Consider the following 16919-nt stretch of genomic DNA (forward strand, 5'->3'; position numbering starts at 1 on the left):
CTAATCCCCTCACCCTACAAGGAAACTGTAGCCAACAGAGGTTAAATAAAACCCAAAACAGAAGAAAAAACTCACCCAGTCAGTGACAAAGCCTCCAAGCTAGGTGTTCTACCTACTGATTCAAATCTCTTCCTTTATACCACTCAACTCCTTTTGGTGCAAAAAGCTTTTATTAATGAAATATCTAAGAAAACAAATCACTTGTGTGGATGGAGATAAAAAAGTTGTGGACGGACATCCAGCCAGCCACTAAAAACTGGTTGAAAAGGTGCTAATTTATTTTGCATTTGCTTTACTAGTGAAGGTGACGTTGACCATGTTGCACTTTTAACCGCTGAAGAGGAATTTCACGACTTTTTAAAAGAAAGTGTCTCGGTTTGCAAATACTCTCAAAAAAAAGGGGTAATAAAGTATTTCTTAGAAAAGGATAGAAAGTGAATTTCCATTCCTTCAGCAGGGAGCATCCTTTCCCTCACATCTCACAAAAAGCCAATCAACCCCTCCCTTTCAAGGTCCAGAGTAACGGCCAGAAGCTTTCTCTGACATTCTCCAAGGTAGCCTATGCATAAGCATCTCCTATGCAAGCTCTCAAGCACGCTCCTTGAAAGCAGAAATCCTATCCTACTCACCTGGCTACCGGGCTTTGAAAAATCCTTTGCACACACAATTACAACCAATGCATTGAAGCATTCCTTACCAGAATCCCACTTAGGGTAATTTTCCAAATCTCCGTCTTCCCTACACCAACACCTGGACCCTCTCAAGAGTTATTCTGGAGCGGAAATCCTGGATCCCACTATTGGGAGAACCAGTGTCTAGAAAATGAAATTGTGGTGCCCATTCCATCCTCTGCCTAGTGGGCGTTTATCATCCTTTGACATCGAGGGGAATGGCAAAACGAAACATTTATTATTTAGGTCACAGACAACATTCTAAACCTGCGTCCTCTAATCGGTGTTAATGTGTTTTTAAAAAATCATTTGCCAGAACAGAGAGCTGAAAACAGCGGCTAAAGTTAAATGCATGTAAAACAGAATGACTGAAACATCTGTAAAAGCTCCTGGGAATATTGCACTGAATATTCCCTTGTCTGCTCGCTCAATGCAAGTTTGTTTAGTTTTGGTTTTAGGTTTTTTTTTTTTTCTTTCTTTCTGACAGAAACGTGATAGTCCCTAAATACAAGCCGACTGGGTAGAGGAAGATCGGCATGTAAGGTCCTCTTTCATGTTGCCCTCTTTTGAAAGCTTTTCTCTCAAGTCTGAGGTTTTCAAAGCAGAGAGATAAACTAAAACCCCTAGACCTTAACACCACGAAGTTGACCCAACTGGGCTCCTAACAAACAGAACGCAAGCGCGAAAAGGAAAATCGTACCCAGCACAAACCCAGGTGGCCCCTGGATCCTGGGAGACCGAGCGGCGACAAAGCAACACAAACCCCACATCGGACAGCGGCGCCGCGTACGCCCCCCGCGCCCGCGCCGGGCCCCGGAGCTCACCGCGGCGCTCCTTCCTTCCATCTTCCATCGCCCGCCCGGCCCCGCGCCGAAACCGCCGCCGGGCGCTCCGGGGCCGCAGCCTCAGGGAGCGAGTGCCGGCGGCCGGCACCGCGTGCTCTTTGTTGGGCTCCCGGGACGGCCGAGCGGCGGCGGCCCGCGCGCACCCTGGCGGAGGCTGGCAAGGCTGCGAGCTCGCGGCGGCCGCCCGCCAGGTCCTCTGTAACGTCAAAGCGAAGGCGGCGCGGGCGGGGACGGCGGTGGCGGGCCCGGGGGGCGGAGGGCGGAGGGCAAAGAGGCGGGGCCGGCGCCCCACGGAGGGGGAGGGGCGGGGCCTCCTGGACAGGGGCGGGGCCTCCGGAGCAGGCTGCAGGCGCCCCCGACCATTGCAGTGCAGCCCTCCGGCGGCCGGGACTCTCCGCTACCTCCCGCAGCCGCTCGCCGGCTCAGGGCCCGGCCTTGAGCCCGCGAGCGGAAACCTGCCTGTTGCTTTCTTTGTCTTCTTCCCTCACAGTTTTCCCATCCTGAGAAAAGTGAGAGGCGCTTTCTCTAGTGTTTCCTCTCAGGAAGGGCCGTGTGACTGGAGCCGCGAGTTGGGCGGGGTCCGGGAGGCGAGCGAGCTTCGGGACACTCACCCAGGCGTTCCTCGACGTCCCCGCCCCCTCTGACTGGGCTCCCCCGGCTCCAAGCCGCGGTCTTAGCCTTTAGTTCCGGGGGCCCATCTAGCCCTGAAAGGTCCATTTCCCCCTGAGGCACGTCCCCCATACGCCCCGCAGCTTGACCTCGGGACTGTCCCCACCGACGCTGCGTGCGCGGGGAGAGGTCACTTAAAACTGCGTTTTCAATTGTTAGTGCCCGGGACCCGCACCTGTTTTCCTCCGTTCTTTGATCTGTGCCTCAGAGACAAGAGCTGGAACGGCGCCCTCCCCTGGTAGAGGGACAGGGAGACCTCAAATCCGCCCTCTTTCCCTGCTGGGAGGTCCGTTGAGTAGATCCAATCACCTGGATCTACTTAACGGACCTGTGTGGCCGGCTGCGTGTGTGTTTCCACCTTGTTGTTCCAAAGAGCAGTCTAATTCAAGTGACCAGTAGAAGACGCCCAAATAACCAGAAGTGACTGACTTGACCATGCTTAGAGATGGGAGTGGAGTCAGGTTTCCTGGTGGTCCCACGATCCCGCCCACCATGTTAGCATGGGCTGCCCAGTGAGCATAGCTGCCTTCTGTCCACTGAGATGCACCAAGGCCACATGAGTCACCTACTTTGCCTTGGTTGCCCCATCTGCATCTACCAAAGGCAGCCTTGGACACCCACCAGAGGAACCAGCATGAGGAAGTGTATGCATTTGTACAAATTCACTCCAACTTCAGAAGAATGTCCGCAGCTCATGCTGCCCCTGCCAGAGAAGCAGTGTGAGCAAATGTGTAGGTTTGGAAGCACCCCAGTCACTTGGGCATTGATATGATTTGGCTGTGTCCCCACCCAAATCTCATCTTGAATTATAACTCCTACAATTACCAGGCATGTGGGAGGAACCCTGTGGGAGGTGATTAAATTATGGGGGCAGGTCTTTCTTGTGCTGTTCTCCTGATAGCGAATGAGTCTCATGAGATCTGAAGATTTTAAAAACGGGAGAGTTTGCTGCACGTGCTCTCTCTTTGCCTGCTACCATCCACATAAGATGTGACTTGCTCGTCCTTGCTTTGCACCATGACTGTGAGGCCAATAAACCTCTTTCATTTGTAAATTGCCCAGTCGGAGGTATGTCTTCAGCAGCAGTGTGAAAATGGACTAATACAGGCATATTTCTCCTTCGTGATCTCCCTTCACCCTCGCCTACATATCTTACAGAGACAGTCTGGTGTGCCTATTCCCAGTCAACTCCTGCCTTCCTTGAACCTTGGATTCTGGTTGTTTTTGTTGCCAAGAATCAGAATTAACACCAAGTACAAAATGTAGTTGCTACCCTGAGGCTTGACCATTGGCCTACTGGCCTTTACTGGGGAAATTAACCAACTCATAAACAAAGAAATAACTAATCATATAGGAGGCAGAGTGGACATAGTTTTACATAATTTTTCTAGTTAAAGGACTTGGGCATAGACATCTATAATTTGAGCCTCTGTTTCCTCATAAAATTGGATTAATAATGCCTTACAGAAGTGTTACTAGCATGATAAATTATGGAAAGTTCCTGGCCCATAGTTCAATAAAGGAGCATTTCAAAAGTTAAGCCACAGAAATGTGTTTCCCGTTTTCACTGCAAAGGGAATTTTTAATTGTTTTTATCCTTGAAGCCAAAATATTTGAAGATGGTACTTATAAAGCTAATCACATGTATTAAATAATTATTCATCCATCCAGTTATAAATAATCAAACATAAAATGGTTAGAGGTTCTGATCAACATAAATTTGCCAGTGTTACCACTACTAAGTCAATAAAGCCTAAAGCAAATCAAATAAACACTGACATTTCATTTTGCCGGCATGTATTTTGTGTGTAAGTATTTTGTTAGGCTTTTGGAAATATTAAAAATAAAGCACGAATCTCCAGTTCTGCTACCATAGCCCCCAGTGCTCAAGTTCAGTGTCAGAATACACAAGTACCCTCCTTGGTAAAAAGATAAAGGAGGCACCTAGACCACCTAGGCATGGGCTAATGTGTATTTACCCAGGAACATATTCCTCCCCTAACATATGTGGTGTGGAAAGAGAGATGGTATAGTAAGCAAGACATTAAATACTGGAGGTCAACGGAAGAAATGAAAAGGAAGATGAAATTCCATCATGTATTATTCATACATACAGTTAATCCTTCCTATTTCTGAAGGTCACTGAAAAGCCCAGATTATGGAATATTTATTTTTTAGTACAACATGAATGTTTATTTAGAATGACAAAAAGAAATTTCAAATACAAATTTCTAAGAGTTGACAAATTACGCAAACATCTCCAAATCCAGAAAACTCACACAGAATTTTTATCTACTGCCTACACAATATTTTTTCTTAATAAACTTCCACAAATACCTCAGTAATACTTGTCTTCATCTGTTTTCTGCTGCTATAACAAAATACCACAGACCAGGTAATTAATAAAGAAAAGAAATGCATCTGTCACAGTTCTGGAGGCTGAAAGTTCAAGAGCACAGCAACAGCACATGGTGAGGGTGGTTCCATGGTGGAAAGCAACACGTAGCAAGCAAGCACAAGAGACAGGAAGCAAATGGGGTCCACACTTATCCTTTTGTCAAAAGCCCATTCTCCAGATAACTAACTCACTCTGTCAATAACAGCATTCATGAGAGCAGAGCCCTTATGAACCAATCACCTCTTAAATGCCCCACCTCTTACTGTTGTTACAATGGCAATTAAATTTCAACATGAATGTTGGCAGGTACAGTCAAGCCATAGCAATACTTTTTCCCCTAGTGTTTTGGCTACATACAGCTCACTACAGCCTCTACCTCCCAGACTCAAGTAATCCTCCCACCTCAGCCACCCAAGTAGCTGGGACTAAAAGCACACACCACCATGCCCAGCTAACTTTTCATTTATTTATTGTAGAGATGGGGTCTCCCTGTATGTCTAGGCTAATGTCCAACTCCTGGGCTCAAACAATCTTTCTGCCTCAGCCTCCAGAAGGGCTGGGATTACAAGTGTGAGCCGCCATGCTCAGCTTAGCTACATACTTTTGAACACCTCATTGGAAAGATTTTTTTTAAGCAGCTTTATCAAGATCTAATTTACATACCACACAACTCATCCATTTAAAGTGTACAATTCAGCCCGTTTTAGCATATTCACAGAGTTGTGCCACCATCATCACTGTCAATTCTGGAAATTTTTCATCCTCCCCAAAAGAAACTCTATCCCTACTTGCAGTCATTCCTCTTTTCTCTCCAACCTCCTCAGTCCCTGGCAAACACTAATCTACTTTCTGTTCCTATATATTTGCCTACTCTGGACATTTCATATAAATGGAATCATAAAATATGTGGTCTTTGTGACTGGCTTCTTACACTTATCATAATGTTTTCATTGCTCATCCACATTGTAGCATATATCAGAACTTCATTTTTTATTGCAAAATAATATTCCATTGTGTGTATAGGCCTCATTTTATTGAACCATTTATGAGTTGATAGGCATTTCAGTTGTTTCCACTTTTTGGCTGTTAGGACTAATATTACTACAAAAATTTATGTACAAGTTTTCGTGGAGAGGTTTTGTTTCTATTTCTCTTTTCAGTTCTACATAGAGTAGAATTTGTGGGTTATATCACAACTCTATGTTTATTTCCAAAATGTTTTCCACAGTGGCTGCACCACCATACATTCCTACCAGCAATGGATGAAGGTTCTAATTTCTCCACATCCTCACCAACACTGATTATTGTGTATTTGATTACAGCCATCTTAGTGGGTGTGACGTGGTAGATCGATTTTGTAACATTTTCTATGGGTTGAATAGATATCCCAGTCTTTTCTCTAATGCGGTTGAACACAATTTTTTATTATTGACGTTTTAGAAAAGTCCCAGCCTCAAATTTATTACTGATAATAACATTTACATTTTTAGTACGTTTTCAAGTTTTGGAAGACCTCTCAAGTTTCTTTGATGTATAACTGTAGGATTTCAAGGCATTTGAAGTTTTTTCCATGCTGTGGTTAATATTAAATGCTCTTTTTTAAAAATGAGGCATAAGGGAGCTTTCTAAGATGATGCAAGTGTTCTATTTGGGTGATGTTACACTTGTCAAAACTCATAGAATTTTACACTTACAAGCTGTGCATTGCTCGTATATAAATTTTACCTCTATAAATGAAAAAGCACAAAATTTTGAATCAAGAGAAATGTTCCAATAGTCAATTCATTGTTTTAGACAGAAAGCTTAAGAGATGTCGATGAATTGTTCTTTGAACTGCTGTGATATGTAGGTGTGTGTGTGTGTGTGTGTGTGTGTGTGTGTGTGTGCGTGCACGCAAGCATGCGTGCACTAATAAATCTGAAGCTGAGAACATCTTGCAAAACATAGAGACAAGGAGCTACTTGGAATTTGTTTGGGGATTAAAGATAGGGGTGTTGATCTAAAACCAGAGAAAATACTTTTTCTTGAATCTAGTGTGTCTGAACATCTAAAACTTGACTACCCAAGTCTATCCTTAATGAGAGTCAGAAGATAAGTTTCTTTTTCACAGTGAAAGCCTAGGTAATTTACTTAGATTAGGAAATAAACGCCCAGCCAAAAAAAGAGAAAAAAAAAGAGATGGAAGGAATCATGAAAACAGATGAGTTTTCAAGTTAATGCTTTAAACTTAAAGCATTCAAGGCCTCAAGTTAATGCTTTAAACTTAAAACTCAACTCATTTTTGTTAATCTCTATTATGAATTTTGCCATTTCACAGATGTGAGTCATTTCATATAAAAAAAGAAAAAAAAATTAAGTATTTTTCCATTGTGAGCTATGGCTTACTCCTCTTTATTATCAATTCTTAAACAATTAAAAAGTCTTAAAATACGCATTTTAAAAAAAGGGTTTTTATTTTAAATACATAAACAACTCTAACCTCTACAGTATTTTCAATAAGGAAGCTGCCTACAACTGCTTCAGTGTACAAATAGGCTGCATAATAACATATAACAACTGCATACAAACCACTGATATATTAAAATAGAGGACATAAGTGCCAGTCTTATTTATTTGTTGTTGTATTCCTAGCTTCCAGAACAGTGCCTGCTCTATAGTAGAGGCTCAACAAATAATTGTTGAATTAAAATTTGCCACTACCGGAGGCAGAAATAGTCAACATGTGTAAAATCATGATGTACTTGAATTTCAAAGGCTCAAGGTAAAGCTGAGAGAATATGTCTGACAAAAAATTCACTCTGGCATTTGCCTCATGGGACTCTATTGAATGCCGAGTGTAGACCGGGTAGGTAAGAGTGATGGGAGACAAGAAAGAAAGAGCAGAAAGGGGGCTCATGTGCTTAGGGGATGGAAGAGAATGGAGAAAAGAGGAAAACAGAGGAGGGAGTGGATACTGCCTGCCTTGTGCTAAGTGCACAAGAAATGTTAAACCAGAGGGTAGTCTGAGGCATAGAGTAGATTCAGCTCACCTCTTCCCCAAGACCCAAATAACCTAGGTTAAGTCTCTATAATAAAGGCTCAGTTTATTTTTTATTATCCTTCTTATGGGTAGTTATTCTTTCATTCATTCATGTGACAAATATTTGTTGAACATCTACCATGTGCTAGGTATAGTTTACTGGTTCTAGTGGAACACAAAGCATCCCTTCCCTCACAGAGCTTGGGAAGACAGAAAATTAGCAAGATAAGTAAATATATGTGTTGTTATATGATGCTGAGTGTTTTGGAGAAAAACAAAACAAAGAAAGGGACAAGGCGTAAGGAGTATAGTGTCAGGAGAGTAGATGGTTACAAAGGATATTCAGAGCAGGCTTCACTAGAGGTGAAATTTGAGCAAAGACCTATAGCAGGTAAGGGGGAAAGCCATGCAAATATGTAACTATAAGTGCAAAGGCCCTGAGGTCTTGCCTGATAGGTTTTGAGCACAGCAAGGGATCAGTGTGCCTAGGGTTGAGTGAGCCAGATGAAAGGTAGTCAGAGATGTCATAAGTGGGATCTGATAGGTTGTTGTAAGGACCCTTAACTGCCCTTGGTAGATTTTAAGCAGACAGCTAATATGATCTGACATACGTTTTGCCAGAATCACCCTGTATTATGTGTTGGAAGCAAGGAGGTGAACTAGGAGGCTACTAAAACGATACAAGCAGGAGATGATGGTGGCTTGGGCCAGGGTGGTAGCAAAGAAGGTGGTAAGAAGTTTTGAGATTCTAGTCATGTTTTGAAGATTGAGCTGACAGAATTTAACGATGGATGAATGTACGTTCTAGGAGAGAGTCAAAGATGACTCAAGGATTTGGGACTGAACGACCAGAAAAATGGAGTTGCATTAACTAACTGAGGAAGACTGTGGAAGGAACAAGATTTAGGATGGGAGATCAGGTGCTAATTTCTGGACATGTTATGTTAAAGGTAACTTTTCGACATTCAGCAGAGAAGTGCCAGGCAAGCCACTGGATAAACAAAACCAGAATTCAGGGGACACGTAGGAGCGGGAGCTGTAAATTCAAAAGTTAGAGTAGAGATAATATTTGCATCCATGAAACTGAATGAGATCACCAAAGGAGTGGATGGTAAAGAGAAAAGAGGAGTGTCTATTACACTCCAGTGCTAGGAAATTAGGGAGATGGGTAAGAACAAGCAGAGGAATCAAATGAGCAATCAGTGAGGTAGGAGGAAAACAAAAGAATGTTCCTTAATGGAATATTTTCAGATATTTTTACATGAAACCTTTTCCTTTCTACAGTTTTCAATCAGCAGTGTCTGTATTCTGTTCTCTCCCTACCTCCTGCAATCCTCACTTCTCTTTTTATCAAAACTGTTCTATTATGTTCAAGAAAAGTGAAAGACATAATGCTATATGCCTGTAATTCTAGCAATCTCAGTTTGTCTCAAACTAAGTTTTATGCCCAACCCAGTGTTGGGCATACTAATACTCCCGGTTTTTTTGTTTGTTTGCTTGTTTGTTTTGGGGGGCATACATAATTACTTCTGAGATTAACTAAAAAGACAGATTTGGTTAATATAGAGGTTTCCAAGCTGATAGAAATTAATTTATATATTTTTTTGTTACCAAAAAACAGACCAACCATAGCCTTTTGGAATTGTAAAGAGAAAATCTAATGAAATCCATGTAAGTATCATAACCAGGATTTTGAATAAGTTCCATTCCTGGCTGACCAAAGCTGTCTGTCACAATCCTTTTATTCAGTGGGGGAAACCTCCCCCTGGCATTATGTGAAAACTTGGCAGGCCCAGTTGTTCAGCTCACTTGTAGGTCCTCTAAGCATAGTGTCAATTCAATAATTAAACTACCCAGTCCTTAGTCCAAATTTGACTTAACATTAAATCTGCTCTTCTGCTTCATCTGGAAGAATGCAGTGCAAAAGGGAGGGTGGGTGATATATTAAAATATTTGTGTTACTATACGAGAATACCCAAGACTAGGTACTTTATAAAGAAAAGAGGTTTAATTGGCTCATGGTTCCGCAAGCTGTACAAGCATGGCACCAACATCTGCTCAGCTTCTGGTGAGTCTCAGGAAGCTTATAATCATGGCAGAAGGTGAAGCGGGAGGGGCATGTCACATTGAGAGAGCAGAAGTAGGAGAAAGAGAAGGGGGAGGTGCCATGCTTTTTTAAACAACCAGAACTCACGTGAACTCAGAGCAAGAACTCACTTATCACCAAGAGGATATTGCTAAGCCATTCATGAAGGATCCCCCCATGATTCAATCACCTCCCACCAGGCCCTACCTCTGACATTGGAAATCATTCAACATGAGATTTGGAGGGGACAAATATCCAAATCATGTTAAATAAGGTCCTCTATTCCTGTTCCTCAGTCCTATGTACCTACTGGAACATCTCTTCCTGCTGAAGCTTTCCATCTCTCACCCACCCTACCAGGTGGACCCCAAGAAGATAAACTTCATGCCAACTCTATTGCACATGGCCCACATCTGGTCCACAAGAAGCACTCACATATGCCCCTTGCCTCAGCAACTCTGCGAGTGTGGGCTGATCCCAACCACATAGCAAGCGTTTCCCTAGTCCCTCTCCCAAAGCAGTTGGTCAACCCTCTCTCACTCTAGGTTTCATGGGAAGAAGCAGTCTCCATTGGCTTTCTGGAGCAGGAGCAAGGTCACCATCTTCCGTTTTCCAGCTACCAGGAACCACCTCGGATTTCTCCAACAGGTCTCTTTGAACTCCTTTTAGTAGGCTTGGGGTTAGAGAGTAGCACCCAGCTCTCTTCCAATGGAGAGTAGAGCCAGGCAACAGCTCTCATCACCATCTCCTCGTGTTCTCCTCTTGTTTGCACTCATTTTAATAGCTTTGATCTGACTGACAAAGGATCCAAGATTATGAAACAAGGTCTCAGGACCATTTTTTAAAAGAATCTGTACATGGGGTAGATATTGTCCCAAATTCACTTGGACATGCTTTGCTGTCTTTACATTGGCACCTCAGTAGCACCCAAGACAGAAGGGGTCCCACTCTACCATCTTCTCATACTTCTTAGCTTGAAAGAGTTATAGCGCTTTGTTTACTCACTATAGATATATGTGCACATAGGATATCAAGTTAATCACCTCCATCATAGAGTCTTATTTTTGAAGGCCATGATTCTGAAGGATGGAAGAGATGTCCTTTGTGGATAGATATTGCTGAAAACAATCCTATATCCGCATCTAGCTCAGTCATCTACAACCACATTGTGAATATTGAGGCACTTTGTATTTCCTATTCCTCACACCAGTCCTGTCTCATTTCATAGCTAGTAAACTAGGTAGCCACTTAAATTTAAATGGATTAAAAGAAAATTAAATTTAAAATTTCATTTCTCAGTCTCACTAGCCATATTTCAAGTGTTCAGTAGCCATAGGTGGTTAGTGGTGGCTTTATTTATTTATCCAGGCTGCAGTGCAGTGGTGCAATCATAGCTCACTTCATTTATTCACCTAGGCTGCAGTGCAGTAGTGTAATCATAGCTCACTCTAGCCTCGACTTCCTGTGGACTCAAGCAATCCTCCTGCCTCAGCCTCCTGAGTAGCTGGAGACTATAGGTATGCATTACCACACCCCACTGATTTTATTTTTTAAATTTTTTTGTAGAGAAAGGATCTCATCATGTTGCCCAGGCTGGTCTGGAACTCCTGACCTCATGTGATCCTCCAATCTCAGCCTCCCAAAGTGTTAGGATTCCAGGTGTGAGCCACCGAGAATGGCCACTATATTTAGACTGTGCAGATCTAGAAAGTTGCCATGAACACAGGGAATTCTATTGACAGCACTGTTTCACATAGTCTTTGGCACATAGAATGCACTGGATAGATAACAAATGAAAGTTTGGTCCCAAGGTATCACGTGATTGCACTGATTTATTTTTCTGTGAATGCAAAGCTTTTTAGTACAGCCATTAAAAGCAAAAACCAAACCTTTTCCTGGGTACATAGCTGCAGCTCCTTTTCTGTTTCATGCCTGAAAACTTATCTGCATCCTCCTACTCTGTCAGCAAATGCTTTACTATCAAAATAATTCCTGTAAACATTTGAGAAGAAAGTCCCTATTTCCATCAGTGTACAAATAAATCACTTTTTCAGAATGATTCCAAGAATTAAATGTTTTCAAAATCGATATTTCATTTGAAGGGGGATTCCATAGAAAACATTTCTTTGCTGAACTAAGCATTGCATACAAAATCTTTTTTTTCCCAGGATAGAAATGACCTGTGGAAATTACCTATGCTTGCATGTTTTTAGGCTGTAAAAGGATCCTGGAATGTCTCCAAGAGGACAGCAGAGCTTAGGGACACAACAGTTCTGCAGGGAGTAATGAAGGGAGATAATGACAATCCCACAGGCCTCTGGAATATTGAATCAAAGTCAGAAGACAGAAAGGGTCCCACTCACTCATTGTCTAACTGTGTAGGATAATCAAAACATATTTGGTCTTTATCCAGGTTCCTGATACCCTTGGAATTTCTTGAGTCCTCTGTTTGATAATCTTAAAGAAGCCACTTATGATCACACCTGAGCTTACATTAATGAGGCGACTTAGGAAGAAGCCCCTAGACAGCCCAAGGATGGGGCTGCTTATTAGAAAAACTACATTATTACAGGGGTGGAACTTTCAGCCCCACAACCGATGTCCAGGAAGGGGAGAGGGGATCTGATTCAGCTCTATAAAAGGTCATAAACCTGGAGACTTATGGGTTTAGGAATTGATGAATTCATTGAGGTGCTGGGAGGGTGGTGTGCTCAGAAAGGGTATGAAAACCCTGAACCATCCCCAGTCCCCTGTTCTATGCATTCCTTTCATTTGGCTGTTCCCAAGTTGTAGCCTTTATAATAAACCAGTATAAGTAAAGTGTCTGTGAGGCTGAGTTTTGTGAGCCATTCTAGTAAATGATCAATCCTGAGAAAGGAGTCACAGTGAGAGAGGATGGTCGTAGGAGAACAGAAAATTCCAAACAGCAGTTTCATAACTAGCAAAAAGGAGCTGTTGAAAGAGGTGCATATGTTAGGGGCCAATAAGACCCTAAAAACCAGGATGAGGCCAAGCTACCAGACTCAACATGATGCGGGATTTGACATAGGTTTTCACCTAGGACCTCATTAGACACTCATTAACACCCTAAATCACACACTCACTAGTGCCTTGACAGATCCTGGAACACCAATATTTGGTATAAATATGGATGACACTACAGTTCTGAGAAACCTTTACCCTTTTCTAGAAATCTTCATGAATATTCTACCCCTTGGTTAAAGAAACCCATAAAGGTAGAAACCTCCAAACCCCATTGGGCATGACTCATTATTTTGAGTACACATGTTCACACTCCCCTTTTTTGAGTGTGTCTTTTCACTTTGCAACAAATCTCTAGACTTTGACTATTCTCTGACTCATCTTTGAATTCCTTGACAGTGTCATTGAATTTCTTGATGGTGAATTCATGACGTGTCCAGGTGTCAAGAGCCTGAGCACTGCCCGGGGTTCAGGTCCTAACATCATTTGGGGCTACCTCTCCTATTGTCGGCATCTGAATTGGGGACAGTCTTGTGGGATTTTAACTTGTGGGTATGACACTAACTCCAGGTAACTTTAGGACTCCCAGTTTGCATCTGCAGATAATTGGAGAATTTCTTGGTGTGGAAAAAACCCACAGAATTAGTGTCAGAAGTATAGTGTGAATAGAGAAATAGTTGACTTTTACCATGGTATATTAGTCTGTTCTCATGCTACTAATAAAGGCATACCCAAGACTGGGTAATTTATACAGGAAAGAGGTTTAATGAACTCACAGTTCCACATGGCTGGGGAGGCCTCACAATCATAGTGGAAGACAAACAGGAAGCAAAGTCACATCTTACATGGCAAGAAGCAAGAAGGCCTCTGCAGGGGAACTACTCTATAAAACCATTAAATCTTGTGAGGCATATTCACTATCAGGAGATCAGCAAGGGAAAGACCTACCCCCATGATTCAATTACCTCCCACCAGGTCCCTTCCACAAAACATGGGAATTATGGGAGCTACAATTCAAGATGAGGTTTGTGTGGGGACACTGCCAAACCACATCCCATGGGAATGTCATATACTTAGGCTTTCGTTTCCTTTTCTCTGAATGAGAAGGATGGCCTTCTTGACTGCCAAGTTCCAACATTCTAGAATTTAAAGAGCTTTATTAAAAGCAGTCTTTATATCTACAATTCTCACAGATTTTTTGGTAAGCTTTCAGTGGCAAAGGCAAATTACAGAAAATGACTCCCAATTGTTCTGAATTGTGACCCCAAAAACTCAGAGAAGTTAGAGCTCTCCAGAAGACAGAGACCACACCTTATTTATACATTTGCTTTTAATTTCCAGCACTGGGTATATTGCCTATCATGTAGGAGGTGATTAATAAATATTCACCAAAAGAGACCAAGTGTGGTGGCTTAGACCTATAAACCCAGCATGGTGGGAATATGGCTTGAGACAAGGAGTTCAAGACTAGCCTAAGCAACATAGTGAGGTTATATCTCTACAAAAAAATTAAAAAAAAATTAAAAAGTAAATAAGCAAGACAGGTGTGGTGGCATACACCTGTAGTCCCAGCTATTTGGGAGGCTGAGGTGGGACGATTGCTTGAATCCAGGAGTTTGAAGCTGCAGTGAGCCATGATCATACCACTGCACTCTAGCCTGAACAACAGGGCAAGAGTCTTGTAAGTAAGTAAATAAATAAATAAATAAGAAAGAAAGAAAGGAAAATGTTTACTGAATAAATGAATGAGTGAATGAATTCCCTCTTCTTATTTTGGGCAAGAATACTATGTTACGAATTCCTTTGATTTCAGTGGCTCTAAAGAGAGAAATGCTGTAAACACTGTCAACAAAGTTGGTAAGGGGACTTTGAATAGAATTCTCATCACACAATACATGCATTATGAACCTTTACATTGAAAAATCTCTGTATAATTAAATGTTTCTGAAAGGAAGGAAATCTGTCAGATCTCTCCCCATTTCTCTGTTAAAGACTCTCATTCTGTCAGAACAGGAATTTCCAAGGGGAGGGAAAAAAAAACAGAAAAGACTCATTCTGGACATAACTGCTGAGTTACCTGCAAGAGGTAATGGATTCCTAGGGCTGAATTCTGACAGAGTGGAGCGTCTTGAGACACTTCATTTGTGAGTTCTGTGAACCCCACTGTTTGATTTTTTGATTTGTATTAATCCTCAGTCAGGAACCCCAGAGAAAAAATTTTCCCTGCAAAATAAGCTTTATTGACATATTGTAAAACTCATCAATTTTGTGTACAATTTAATGAGTATTGGCAAATGTATGGAGCTGTGTAAGTTTCACCACAATTAGGATATTTCACCCCCTCCTCACACTCCCTGCAAAGTTCCACACCTCTATTCAGGCAATCCCATCCCTGCAGATGCTGGAATCACAGCAACTCCTGGCAGATTTTTAGCTCTCTGTAGTTTTGTCTTTTTTATAATTCCATATTAATAGATTCCTATGGTATGAGCTCTTTTGTATCTGCCCTCTTTCATAGAGCATAATGCTTTTGAGACTCATCCATGTTTTCATATGAATCTTTAGTTCATTCTTCTTTATTGTTGGGCAGTGTTCCATTGTATGGATATATAATTTGTTTTTTCACTCACCAGTTGACGGACATTTGAGTAGTGTCCAGTTTTGACTATTGCAAATAAAATGCTATGAACATCTGTGTTTAATTTTGTGTGTGTACATGTTTGTTCTTGGATAAATATCCTGGAGTGATATTGCTGATAATGTCACTGAACATCTATGTTGAATTTTTTGTATGTACATGTTTGTTCTTGGATAAATACTCTGTAGTGGTATTTCTGGGACATATGGTTAATGCATGTTTAACATTACTTTTTAAAAAATCTGTAGTTTTCCAAAGTGGCTATGCTATTAATACTGTGTTGCATTCCCATCTGCAATGTATGAGAGTTCCAGCATTCTATATTATGGCCAACACTTGATATCGTCAACTTCAAAAAAAAAAAAAAAAAAAAAAAAAAAAAAACCTTTAGCTTTTTGAGTATCTCATTGTAGTTTCTCTGGTATCTTTTAATGATAAATGATATTAAGCATCCATCCTTTCATGTACTTATTTTCGAATTGTGTGTCTTCTTTTGTAAAGTGTCTCTTTCAATCTTTTGACCCACTCCTTACCCCTTTTCTTTTGGAGTTGGAGTCTCTCTGTTGCCCAGGCTGGAGTGTAGTGGCATAATCATAGCTCACTGCAGCCTCAAATACCTGGGCTCAGGCAATCTTTCTGCCTTGGCTTCCCAAAGTGCTGGGATTATAGATGTGAGCCATGTGCCCAACTCCCATTTTTTATGGTGCATTTTTTGTACTATTACTGAATTGTAAGAATTCTTTATACATTCTGGATACAACTTACGTATCAGATAGGTATTTTGTAAATGTTTTCTCCCTGGCTTTGGCTTGCCTTTTAATTTCTTGAGTGTCTTTGAAGAACAAACATTTTAAATGTAACTGAAGCCAGTCCACCAATTTTTTTTATGGATTGTGCTATGCTGTGCCCTGATATATCTTTGCATAATATCATGACACAAAGATTTTCTCTTATGTTTGCTTCTAGAAATGTTATAGTTTTAGCTCTTATGTTTACATTTATGAGCAATTGTGTATTCACCTTTATATGTAGTATGAGTTACAGGTGGAGGTTCCTTTCTTCCCAGATAGATATCCAGTTGTTCTAATTCCATTTTTGAAAAGATTATCCTTTTCCATTTACCTTATTGAAAATCAATTGACCATTATATATGTGAACCTATTTTTGAACTTCCTCTTCTATTTCATTGATCTATGTGTCTATACTTACATTAATGTAAAGTCTTCATTAATAGCTTTATAGTAATTTTGAGATCAAGTGGTTTAAGTATTCCAAATTTGTTCTCCTATTCAAAATTGTTTGACTCTAGATTCTTTGTAGGTTCATATAAATTGAGAATCAATATATTAGTTTCATTAAAACTGGTCAGTATGTCAATTGGGATGGCACTGAATCCATAGGTCAGCTTGGTGGGAATTGAAAATCTCAGCAATTTGTCTTGTAAAATATGAACTCTCTATATGTCCATTTATTTAGATTTCTTTAATTTATTTAAGCAATGTTTTACAGTTTTCAGTGTATACTACTTGCACATTGTATTTGTCCATTCTCATGCTGCTAATAAAGACATGCCCAAGACTGGGTAATTTATAAAAGAAAGAGTTTTAATTG

At 41.2% G+C, this 16919-nt stretch overlaps 1 protein-coding gene across 2 annotated transcripts in view; it reads right to left on the minus strand.

The window, feature by feature from the left end:
* Window positions 1-16919, minus strand: part of PSD3 (pleckstrin and Sec7 domain containing 3) — a 526477-nt gene that overhangs the window by 454441 nt on the left and 55117 nt on the right. The window contains exon 1 of one of the 2 annotated variants that reach the window (XM_032287985.1): window positions 1496-1631. The exons of the other annotated variant lie outside the window; for it this stretch is intronic. Within the exon in view, the coding sequence (XP_032143876.1) occupies window positions 1496-1516 (21 nt within the window). The 5' untranslated portion in view covers window positions 1517-1631. Of the gene's footprint in view, window positions 1-1495; window positions 1632-16919 lie in introns of those variants that run through there. 2 annotated transcript variants of the gene reach the window in all.

Source organism: Sapajus apella, unplaced genomic scaffold, assembly GCF_009761245.1.
Source record: "Sapajus apella isolate SASKATOON/1434 unplaced genomic scaffold, GSC_monkey_1.0 scaffold21, whole genome shotgun sequence".
Lineage (NCBI taxonomy): Eukaryota > Metazoa > Chordata > Mammalia > Primates > Cebidae > Sapajus > Sapajus apella.